General features: G+C 41.0%; 1 protein-coding gene across 1 annotated transcript in view; it reads left to right on the top strand.

The window, feature by feature from the left end:
• The window catches only part of LOC115008447 (LIM and calponin homology domains-containing protein 1-like), a 30,765-nt gene that overhangs the window by 4,042 nt on the left and 13,880 nt on the right, over window positions 1–12,843 (top strand). Inside the window, 12 exon segments of the mRNA XM_029432061.1 lie at window positions 3,141–3,211; window positions 3,324–3,393; window positions 3,493–3,599; window positions 4,491–4,521; window positions 4,627–4,737; window positions 5,928–6,055; window positions 6,243–6,313; window positions 7,645–7,846; window positions 8,026–8,235; window positions 9,313–9,621; window positions 9,813–10,082; window positions 11,926–12,186. Of these exon segments, the coding sequence (XP_029287921.1) occupies window positions 3,141–3,211; window positions 3,324–3,393; window positions 3,493–3,599; window positions 4,491–4,521; window positions 4,627–4,737; window positions 5,928–6,055; window positions 6,243–6,313; window positions 7,645–7,846; window positions 8,026–8,235; window positions 9,313–9,621; window positions 9,813–10,082; window positions 11,926–12,186 (1,841 nt within the window).

Below are 12,843 nucleotides of genomic sequence, written 5' to 3'. Positions count from 1 at the left end.
CATCAACTGGCTTTACTGGAAGCACGTGGACAGTTTAGCATGTTTCAACTTTGTGACTCCCATACATCAACCTTACATTTGAGTCACAGCTAAGCATCCGCTTTTCTGAAAAACAAACAGAAGGTAATTTAATAACCCTTACCGCTGGTATTTACAATTTGTATGATGTGAACCCAAAGTTTTATTAACAGCCATGTTTGTCTGTGATTTCTGTTATTTTATATTTAATACAAAATAGGGCATCTATATTTTTCTACTCTCTCTAGTTTTAAATCACAATTGAAATCATGGCTGAAACATGAACCATCATGCGACCATTAACTTAAAATAGCTAAATATAGAGTATTCTACTTCCTTTTTGTATGATGTAATGTTTTAAATGGAAAGATCATTTAGTTTTGTATGTTTATTCTCTGTACCCCTGTTTGAATTATAACATTTGATGCCATCATTTTCTAATGGATTTTCCCGCCCAGGGACTGCTGATGAAATTTAGCTATTGAGCTCACTGTGGGACAGTCCATTGTCCCTGTTCATCAGAATCACAATCTGAATAACGTTTATTGCCAAGCAGGTTTTCACTTACAAGGAATTTGTCTTGGTGTTTGGTGCATACAATAAATGCAGCAAAAATCAAGAACATTAATATAGAATAGAAAAATGACAGATTGCCAAATGAGAAAATATGAAATAAACAAAATTAAATATTACAAAAGCACTAAGGAGATAATCATTTCTGGCTCCGGCTCAGGAAAGTCCCACATTGGGAAATGTATGAAACATATTTTCCATTATGCAGAGAGTTTAATGTTTTTAATCCAAATGGTTCTGTAAATATATTTAGAACAACAGCAACCATTGATAAACAATTCTGAATATTTCACTGGGTATTTACTTTTAGGAAAAACAGATGCTTATCTCTGTGATTTGAATGGCAGTAAATGAGAGAAACAATTAACTTAGGGTTAACTCAGGATATTGCTCAGTTGTCTCATGATAAACATAAACAACAAACTGTCAGCTGCAGCAGCATGGCCCCATATTTTTTATCAATTTCTTTCTGGGCTTACAAAATCCTGTTTTATGTCCCATTTAATGTGCTTATTAAAAATAACACCTCTAACTTGATGTACTGCATATTTTACCTCTCCTGCTTTCAAATGTTTTTACCCTCTCATTCTTTCCATCCCTTTACAGTTGTTAAAATACAAGTAAAGGGTACTTTGGCCTATTTCTGCTTCTCCTCTGCCCCCACACACAGTCTAACCTCAGGGTTTAAATGGTAGCTGCTGCTGCCATTCACCCAGACTGAGCAGAGCAACCCACCATGGGGACTGAGAGGGAGCGAGAGAGGGTCGAATTACCGTTTAAATACCCCCAAGGCCTTTGAAATGTTTTTGTAGTTGACATGAATGCTCACTTAACACACGTCACACACTCATACCAATATTTTGTCCTCTGCTTAAAATTTCATCTAAAACATGTAAGCTCACATCTGTCACTATGTCTAATTGCTGTATTTCAGTTTCAGCATTTTACACATAACCGATCGTTAACCACCTCCACCACCTCCAAACTGTCGGTGTCCTGCTCCCACGCACACACGCACATGCACATGCACATGCACACACACACACACACACACACACACACACACACACATAATCTACACAAACACACACACAATCTACACAAACACAGTCAAGTCTCCCTCAATACAGTACTCCCCTTGGTCTGTAAATTATGCATGACCATGCTGCTGTAAATGTTTCAAAGACCTGGAGTCAACCCTTGATAAACACGATGTGTGTGTGTGCGTGTGTGTGTGTGTGTGTGTGTGTGTGTGTGTGTGAGAGAGTGAGTGTGTGAGTGTGTGTGAGAGACAAGAAAAAGGAAGAGATGCCAATGGGAAACATCTGGTCATCACTTATATAACTATAAAACAATAGGCTGTTTTCATGGCTGCAGATGCACTGTGTGTGTGTGTGTGTGTGTGTGTGTGTGTGTGTGTGTGTGTGTGTATTCCCCATCAGAACTGTACATAAAGAATTAGAAGTAAATCCTAAATATCACCAGAAATAAAGATCAGCCAAAGACTGAACAAGTAAAGAAGTTCAAGGACTCAAACTAACCTCATTATTATTTGTGGTCAGTTCCAGATGACACATTTGCACAGTGTTTTTTGTGGGTGGGTGTATTATAGCATACAGTATACTGTATATGAGCAGTAGAGACAGAGAGAGTGTGTGCCTGCAGTTAGCAGTTTCGGTGCTAACTATAATCTGTGCTAATCTGGATTAGAAGTCTAAAGAGTCAAACCTCTCTTCTTTTCTGTTGCTCTTTGGCTGCTGGTTACACAACAGCTCCAGAAAGCAATGCATGTGTGGGTTGTGGTAGTATGCCACTGTTAGCTTCCTCCTCCTCCTCATCCTCCTCCTCTCCTTCATGTGCAGGATACACTGCAAATTGGAGTCCAGGTTAGAGGATTGAGGTTATCGTTTGCTCAGACTACGACTGCGTGCATCTAAATCAGGAAAATGGAATGAGGACACAGCAGTGTGTCATTGGTTCGGCGTCACTCTAATTTGGTTTCTACTGAAGCAAAAAATGTTGGGGGAAGGGTGAACTGGGCAGCAGCAGGTTCTTATGTCAGGGACAAAATGAGACACAATTCAACAGACTTCAAGTACGTTTAAACTTGATGATAATGGGTCAATTACAGTTATCTTATTAGGGCTGCAACTAATGACTATTTTCATTTTTGATTAGATTTTCCAATTACTTTACTTCTTTAAACTACAGTGACCCCATCACAAGTTTCATGAGGATCGGTTCAGTAGTTTTTCCGTCATCCTGCTGACAAACAAACAAACCGAAAACATAACGTCAGACAGAAAAGTAGTCCATCTTTTCAGTGTGAAGAGTTGATACTTTTTATTATTAGAAACTGAATTATCTTTGGACTTTGGACTCTTGGTTATTACCCTGGGCTCTAGGAACTTCATTAACATTTCATATGATAAACAATTATGTGATTATTCAAATAATAACCAACAGATTAATCAGTAATAAAACTAATAGTTAGTTGCAGCCATATTTGTAGTCCACCTCCTTTACATCTGTCTTTTCCGGTCCCCCAGGCTGTAACGGGGAAGAGCTTTGGAGACAAGGACTTCCGCAGCGGATTGGAGAACGGCATCCTGTTATGCGAGTAAGCCTCTGACATCACCCCCACTCAATTTCTGATGTCTGATGCAGCAACAACATCCATAAACTCCTCTAAGACTCAATAAATCTCTGCTTCTCCCCTCCTCCACTCTCAGGCTGCTGAGTGCAATCAAACCAGGGCTGGTCAAGAAGATCAACAGACTGCCCACCCCCATTGCTGGGCTGGTAAGAAGACACTCTCCAGTGTGACATTCATCCCTGTAAACCAGCCTGTTCGTCACTGTGATGAACTCTAACTGTGGTCCCCTGCTGTCTGTCTTGTAGGACAACCTGTCACTCTTCCTGCGGGGCTGTGAGGAGTTGGGCCTAAAGGGCTCCCAGCTGTTTGACCCCGGGGACTTGCAGGACACTTCCATACGAGCTAACCTCAAGTAAATAGTCATCTTTTGCTTTTTATTCCTGTTCATGTCCATTTTAAAAGGATAGTTGGAAGTGAGGTTGTATGATGTACTTATTCATAGTCAGTAGATGATGGTCAGCAAGCCCCCTAGTTTAGAGAAGCAGACAGGAGTACAGTCACTGAAGCTAAGTAATGTACTGCTTTGGACAGGGGCAGCAGAACATCTTATTTTAGTCGCCTAAAAGAAAGGCCCACATAAAAAAAAAATCCATATCAGTTTAAGTGTACGCTATATTTACAGTATTTTCACCTTAATGTCATACAGCCCTTTTCCAATGGGGAACTGAAACTGTTATCTATGCTCTCGCCAAAACCATTAGTTCATATTCACCTACTCACACACAAACACACACACACACACACACACACACACACACACACACACACACACACACACACACACACACACACACACACACTCTTTCTTTCTCTCAATCTCTCTCTCTCTTGACTTTGGTGAATCCGAATGAACCAAAGTAACACTATAACACAAACTAACTAACCGATCGAGTCAGTAATAGACAAACGACTTCAGTGTTCTGCGAGGTGAAATGACTGTTTTTGTCAAAGGAGTCTGGTGGCTTTGAAGAGAGCATAGATAACTGCTTCAGCTTCCCACCAGAGAGGGCTGTCTGACTGCAAGTTAATGCAGTAAAAATATTCTGAATATAACGTCCACTTAAACTAATATTGATTTATTTTAGGAGGCTAACATAAGTTTTGCTGCTCCGTCCAGCAGTACATTGCTTTGCTTCTGTGCGGTAACTATGGATATGGATGCGGACTATGGATCTTATACAAAAATCCAGACAATCTCTTTAATGTAGTATTACCTGACAGTAACACACTTCTATCTCATCAGGGACTCTGACTGCAACCGCAAACTAAAAAATGTGAGTAATTATTGCCCTCTCTATTATTTGTGTTGCTTTATCTTATATGTGAGTTTGTTTAGTATTTATGAATATGCATCACACCCTCGTATCTATGTCTCTCAGGTGCTGAACACAGTGTTCTGGCTTGGGAAGGCTGCCAGCGGCTGTGCCTCCTACAGCGGCCCTAATCTCAACCTCAAGGAGTTTGAAGGGCTTCTTGCTCAAATGAGGGTGGTGAGTGAACACTGTGAAGAGGACAGAGCAGGGAGGGGGGAGGAGAGGGAGACAGAAAGACAGATAGCGGCATGGAGGAGGTGCGGGGGATGGATTTGTTAGTTTCCTGTCTTTGTTGGGGTGCAGGAGAGACACACGAGACAGGACACTAACACATTTTTGTTTTTGTAACACCACAGCTCCCTATTTCAGGGAGAGATAGAAAAAATAAACAGGATAGAAGTGGAAAAAGAAGAATGGCTTTGCACATTTGATCTATTCAAAATACCTTTGTCCAGTTGCATGAAGCATATTAATTTATGATCCTTGAAAATTAACTTTTCCTTATGAAATATGAGTTGCGCAAATTCACCTTGTGTTTTTTTTGTATCTAAGTTGTTCCTTAAAGTCATCAATCATCCTTAGCAACAACCTATAGAAGAAACTTCAGGAACCATAAACTGCTACTTTACCTAAACAAAGTGTACAATGAGAAGCTGGCCACATAACAAGGATGCTGGCTGTTAACATTAGCTTATGTTAATGATATATATAAAAATATATATATTAACTTACATAATTTACTTAATCACATACTGTAAATTAATGCCAGCGCAACACGGCACACTTTATATAAATCCTCACCTGATTTTCACACTTCCTTCATGAGAGTGCTAATCTCCTTTCTTGCCACTGTCCTATTTTTTAGATATTTTGTCTTGCAAAATCTTGTCGTGCTTTTAACAGCAAGATTTCTTGAGGTTACTTTATCCGTTATGCCACTTTTGTTGTTTCAGCCCTGATGTAACGTTTCCTCTTCACATATTCACCAAGTAGTGTGAGCGTTTCCCCCTCAGTACAATTTATCTTTCTTTTCCTTTGATTTTCGGACATCAGGAACCTCAATCTTTAACTTTACAAAATACCATTTCCAAACACTACAAAAGATCTTGGGTCGGTGATGTGTCACTGTGGAATATTCATAACGGATTTATGCTGGACTGTGGTAAACGGCTTGGTGTGTTTTTTTCTTACCTCAGGAATATGTTGTAGATGTTTGTTGTCTTAAAAAAAAATCCTTAATTAATGAATAGTAAAATCCTTTTCAGAAAAACAGTTTGCTCCTAGTCTCCTTTCCAGTCAATTTCACAACCCATGCATTGTCGCATTTGCATTTTTCCTAATCTTTATGTGTTTGCATGTGTTTGTAGGAGACTGAAGAAGGAGGTGACAGTTCACAGAAGCGTAGTGTTAGGGACAGCGGCTACGACTGCTGGGACTCTGAGAGGAGCGACTCTCTATCTCCACCGCAACACACTCGTGACAACTCTCTTGACAGGTGAGAAACATATGTTGACACACGCACATACTCGAATATGTGGATGCACTCACCAGGGGTATTTCAGATTGCTGATGAGAAGTTGAATACAGCTGACGCAATTCAAACCTTAAAACTGGTATATTGATATAAAACCCATGTGTGATTTTACAATAATATGTCTTTTGATCTGTTTTGTTTTTGACAGTCTGGACTCCTTTGGCTCTCGCTCACAGCACAGCCCGTCTCCTGATGTAGTGAATCGAGGCAACAGTGATGGTTGGTTCTGATAAATGTCCCTCAAATTGAATCTGAATTTAAGACAGAGCCTGTCTGCCCCTGCTTCCAGTCTTTATGCTTATCTTTAAGCTAAGCCAGGCCCATACTTTGTCTAGAAACATGAGGGTGGATATAGATTTAGTCATATAACTGTCGGAAAGAATGCATGTAAGCATATTTCCCAAAATGTTGAACTATTCCTTTAAAGCAGCGATACAAAACCCACTCATCCGTAAATAGTCTGACTGCTGTTCTCTCATGTGTTGGGGTTTTAACCTTGGTATGTTATGGCCAGTCAGGCGGGCTGTGGACAACAGCTGAACGTCCTGGTGTGTGTGTGTGTGTGTGTGTGTGTGGTGTGTGTGTGTGTGTGGTGTGCGGTGTGTGTGTGTGTGTGTGTGTCTGTGTGTGTCTGTGTGTGTGTGTGTGTGCATGCGTGTGTGTGTGTGCCCCAGATGCAGCAGCTGTTGGTCTGGGTAGCAATCACTAGAGATTTGGACCTGGGAAACACAAGCTGAGGTCAACATCCTGCTATGTCAGTCAGTCTGTGTGTGTGGGTGTGTTTGAGGGAGGTATCACAGACATCCTGTTTGTGTCTTTTATGTTGACAGTGTTATATTTGTGCAGCAGGGTGACAAGAAAAACACTATTCCAGAGCTGGGAATAGACTCAATTCCTACATTCCCTGGAGGTCACAAGAGGAAATTGTGCCACCTTACCAAGTAACATTTGTTACCCATCAAGAAAGACGGACAGGGAATTTAAATAGTCCTTTTCTCTCTATGTGTGTGTTTGCAGAATACTAGATGTATGCACAATAATAGTTGAAAAGTTGCCAAGAAAAGAAGTTGTGTTTCTCTGGTGGTGCAGTTACATTCAAAGAATAATTCTGGTTTGTTACAACTTGGGTCATATTTTTCAGTTACTCACCAAAGATAAGATCAGGGGACAAATATATATATATATATATATATATATATATATATATATATACTACCCTCAGTTTTATTTTAATATGGTGGTAATAGGGCAGCCCTATCCCTATGTGGTGTTACAGTAAACATCTAAAATGTTTAAAAGTGTCTAGAAACTTAGGATGAATATGTCATGGCCCTATTTAATGACAATGTTTGCCCTTACTGACATGGAACAAATTGATAATAGCACAAAAGATATTATGAACTAGTGTAAGAAACAACACAGAGCTGGTGTGTCTTGAAAAGCGTTTGCAAAGGTTATTATGCAAGGACCAATTAAAAATACTTCCTGACATATTTTCTAACCTTCTTCACTCTTTTCTCTTTTATGCTCCATCGCTTTTTGTTGCCCAGGGCGAGGCAGCGACTCTGATGCCGATGCCCCCAGCAGGAGGCCAGATGTGCGGAAGGATGACATGTTGGCCAGGCGGACGGCCAACATTGACACAAGAAGCTCTATTCCCTTTAACCAGTTTCTTCCCAACCGCACCAACACCAGCGCCTACATCCCGACTCCACGCCGAAAACCACATACAGAGGAAGGAGATCAGCGAAGGTAATGACTAACACAACAGCGCAATAAATAATTGAAATGCAAATTATGCATTTTGTACACAAGTTACTCAGTGCTGCAATGGACAAATACACAAACTGAGCCGAAGGAAAAGGTAAATCACACAAGATACACACTTCCTCATCCTTAATTCTTCCCTGCTGTTACACACGGTTCCCCAGTCAAGTCCCTCCAGAAGAGTCTAAAAGAACCGGGCCGCACTACAAAACTTCCAAGACTGTCACTTGGGCTCCTGAGAACAACGGGGAAAAACCAAAACAGGAAGAGGAGAAGGTGACCCAGGAGGGGTTGGAGCAGAAAAGGCTGCAGAAGTTGCAGAAGTTGCAGAAGGCAGGGATCAAAGTTCTGCCTGCTGCCGTACGCTACCGCAGGTCAGAGAGGAGGAGGGGCATGAGAGCTGCTGTGGTTTGACAGTTTTGGTCGTGTTCACTAACGGATCGTTATGATGATAATTCTGTAGTGTGTTTTTTCATTGAGGTTTTGTTTTGTGTAGCTATGAGGAGTTTTGTGTGCTGGCATACAGATCTGACTAACTGCTTGCTGCTTTTCTGTGGTTCACACGTGGAAGAGGTTGACTTAAATTATGTAAGTTATTAAAGGGAAAACTCGCCAACTTTTACATGGATGTCCAATCAGTGTTGATGGTAAATGTAGTCGATTGAAGCAATACATTCCTTAGTTTGTGCTATATTGACAGCGAAAGCAGAGTTCGCAGCTGCAAAATCTGTTGTTTTTCCTGCATCGAGCGTCCAACTAGTGACGTAGTTGGATACAAGGAAGAACTAAAGACTACTTCAGCTTTTATCTCTAGTCTCTGCCTCTCTCTAGATGCAGAACTTCCTTGTTGACTTTGCTTGTATTGCAAATTTGCAAATAAAAGTGCAGAGGATGTTATGGACGAGGGTATGTTTTACAATGTTTTGGATGACTCGGATATTCAGCCGTATTTATTCAAATCAGAGTATACGGCAGTAAAAATGCAGCGGAGCGGCCGAGGCTGCATCTGTGCAAGAGGATATGGCCAGCGGAGACTCTCCCGGCGTCAGAAGCTCGCGGGCAATGCATCCTTGTACATATAGGCACTGGTGGCACAGCTCCACAAGCAGGAGAACTCAGCTTTCACTGTCAATATAACACGCAATGAGAAATCTATTGCTTATATTGACTACTTTTAACATCAACACTGATTGGACATCTACATAAAAGCTGGCAAATTGTCCATTTAATATTGTAATAGAGGTTTCAATGGGCATGAATTGCTACTTGGTTGGTGTGGTATTTTTGACACAGTGGTTCGTTTGCCTGTGAACTATGACTAATCAACGGGATCTTGCCATATTACAATATTTGTGGACGCATGTCAAATCTGAACTTTGCAAGACGCTACCTCTGCTCACAACATGCAACAATGGATTTTTAATAATCTCTGAATGACCTTTCCACGCCAGCCCTCCAACAATGGAGGAACAGGAAGTGAGGTCACCATCCCCGAACATCATCCTTCGCTGCGAAAATGACTTTTTGAGCTCTCAGAAATCTGCGTGGGACTCCTCCTCTGATGTGGAAGAGGAGGCAGAATTGCGGAAAGTCCCAGATGTTCGTAAAGACGATCTGGCATCCAGAAGAGCTCATCGCGGCACGGTTGCTCCCAGGGTGCATCAGTTTGTCCCTCAACCTGTATGTAGCAACGAAGACCGCGAGCGCTGGGAAGGCATTAGACGAGCCTCGCAGAAAACACTGCAGGAGAAGGAGATCAGGTTAGCCAACGTTTGTGTGCGTGTTTTGCCGTTTTTCTTCTATTTTCTCTCTAACTTACTGCTAAATATTTTCCCCCATCTTCCTACTTTTTCTTTCTTTGGGTGTTGTGGTCACTTGTGGGTTGACGTGTGCGTGCTCCACTTTGATGTGTGCTGTGTGACACGATTGTACTGGCTCTGTGATTGGACAGTGAGAAAGAAACAGTCCCTGACATCATTACACGCAGAGACAACCCTTTCCTAAACTCCTCCCCTCGCCACGAGGAAGAGGAGGACGGGGAGGAAGAGGGAGAAGAGGGGAAGGTTATGGCAACGCCTAATAAGCAGAAGGATGACCTGGCTCGTAGGCGGGCTCTGAGTAAGCCCCTCCCTCACAGGGACGGACCAATGAGCTTTGTGTCTGCCTCCATGAGCCAGGCAGATATGCAGAAGTGGGAGAGACTCAAGATGACTGAACCCAGGTGCCCAACACACTCTCTCTGTTTCAGCACACATGCAGTACAAAGCACTTAAATGCTGCTGTATGTCAAGTGTGTGTTGATAATGACTGAGAGATTGTGCAGTGTGTGTGTGTGTGTGTTGTGTGTGTGTGTGTGTGTGTGTGTGTGTGTGCGCTTCTAGTCTTTGGTTCCGGTCTTAAGCAGATCATTGCAGGCAGGAGAGGATCTATAATCTATTTACAATCCAAATATTTTTTAAATATAATAGCGTTGAATACTTGGGGGATTTGGTTCCTCATTTCAAAAGTATGCATTATCAGAAAGAAAAAGTGTCATGTCTCTATCTCTGTTTGCTTTTTCCAAACAGTTGCAACACCTTTTACTTTATTTAACTTTAACTTTTGCATCTGTTCAGTTATTACAGTATCATTTAGACTGACTCTAACTTCTTGGCAATAACCCAACTAGTTTCCTTTCAGAACAGACCAGGATCATGATTGTTATTTTCTGACTGGTGCACAGAAAGGAGATGTAGAAATAGTCCCCATAAACAGAAAATCGTTTTTACACTTCTTTGTACGGATTAAACAAACGAGATATACCGTGTTAGTTAGTGAGCTTCAGAGGTGCTAGAGAATAACTAGCAGTTTCCAGTCTTTGTGCTAAGATAAGTTAACTGGCTCCTTGCTGTAGCTTCATATTTACCATAGAGACACAACAGTGGTATCGATCTTCTCATATAACTCTTGACAAATAAGTGTATTTCCCAAAATGTCAACCTATTATTTTAAGCCATTTATTAAGCAAAAAAGTCCCAACAATCATGGGTTCTAACTTCTTAAAATGTGAAAGTTTACTTCATTTTTTGGTGTATATGATTATAAATAGAATATCTACAATTTTTTAGGTCTTCTTGGGCTCTGGGAATCATAATTGTAATTATTCCACTGTTCTCTGACATATTATCATTATTTGTCATTTGTGAATGACATGTGACATGTTATACAACAAAAATATTAATTTAGTAATCAAAAAATGATCAACAGGTTATTCTATAATGTAAATAGATGTTCATAATTTGTGTGGCCTTAAAAGTATATGAAGTTTACTTGGACCGATTTAAGGATCCCCTCTTTCATCTTTTATGTTAGAAACACAATCAGAAATATTTAAAACAAAATGTATAAGATACCTCCTTGTCAATATTTCATCAGTTTGAGCTTTATTTTTAGTGTTTTGTATATTTTTGTAAGCTCCTATATCTCCGCTTAGTCTTAGTTTCCTTTCTCCTCTTTTCTCAGTTGCTCCCCATGTTCTCATCTGCTTGTTTATTCTCTTCACTATTGTGAACTTCAGGCCTCTTCAGTCTTCTTTGACAGGCATTGAAACAGAGCAGGGAATTGGCCGGTGTGTGTGAGACTCTGTGTGAGGGTGTGTGTGACCAAAAGAGAGGCGACTGTTGGCTGAGAGCACTGCTTTAGCTTTGTTTTGCTCTCTCTGCGCTGATGTCATTAGATAGGATAAAGAGTTTTTTGTGTTCCCAGAGGAGCTGCAGTTACCAGGATAATGTGGCTATAACTAGAGTAGATTATAAAGCTTGGTGTGTGTGTGTTGTAAATGTACGTATGTGTTAAAGGGATTTAAGTACAAAACCCCATGCTTTGTCCTCTTCTGTCCATCCACACTTCCTGTCTGATTCATCATTTCCACCTCGTCCTTCCTTTGTCTTCACACTCTGATCCTCTGTCTCTGGTTGCTCATGATTTATTTTCCACCCTCTTTATTTCCCACCTGCTCTTCTGCTGGCTGTTGTTGTTTGTGTGTGTTTGTATGCCTGTCTTCGTTTGTGAGATTGTATCTACAGTGAGGCTAGTCCGGCCCCTGCTGTGTGTCAGGCTTGTCTGGAGAAAAATTATGGAAGTCCTTTCAGCAGATCAGCAAAGGCTGGACGGGGTCACAGCAAAGTTGTGACCTTTGGGGGCGTGACTGAGATCGAGCAGCCAATAGACACAGTCATGTCAAGTGGAGGGGAGGAGACGGAGTTGCTAAGACGACTCCTTTCCAAGGCAACTGTAGCCATGCCTACCATTGGCCTGGGCTCCCAGCTTTCAGAGCGGGAACGCAGGTATGGATGAGGCCAAACACAAGAAAACCTAGAGCTTAGGCTACAGTGGCTTGAATCCAAAGTGTCTTGCATTAGTGTGGACTGTATTGAGGAATAAACACGTCCCTTTCTATTACATTATCTAATAAACGGTTTCATTTAATTGCTTGTCAATGTCGTTTTATAAAATGTTTTACATTTCAGGCCTATTTGAATTAGTAAGTGAGGTAGTTTGGATGTAACTCTCCTGCATTGTACTCATTTGCTTGTAATTTTAATAGGAAACAAAGGCTCACACTCACACAGCAACACATGCATGTACTGTGATAACTAGAGTGAAAGAAATCGGGAAAGAAATTGCAGGATAGGAATATCAAAGACATGATTATGGTAGTTTTTAAAAAGTGTCTTCATTACGTAGTTGGCAACCAAATGTTGGCTGTTGTTATCAAAAGCGAAACACTTTAAAGATGGAGGTTATCACATGACTCTGTCGGTCAAAGGGCTTGAAAATGTCATCACAGGTCTTTTTTGGTTTCTGTACATTTGCATTAGTTTTGCATGTTTTTTCTAACCTTTTTTTGTCTGTTGCTGACACACACGCTGACACACTCTCTTGAATGGTTTTTAGTTTGAATGTTTCCCTCCTTAACGATCTGTATTCTGCACTTTTAGTCA

Source organism: Cottoperca gobio, chromosome 1 (assembly GCF_900634415.1).
Source record: "Cottoperca gobio chromosome 1, fCotGob3.1, whole genome shotgun sequence".
Taxonomy (NCBI): domain Eukaryota; kingdom Metazoa; phylum Chordata; class Actinopteri; order Perciformes; family Bovichtidae; genus Cottoperca; species Cottoperca gobio.
This window is presented reverse-complemented; position numbering and strand designations above follow the sequence as displayed.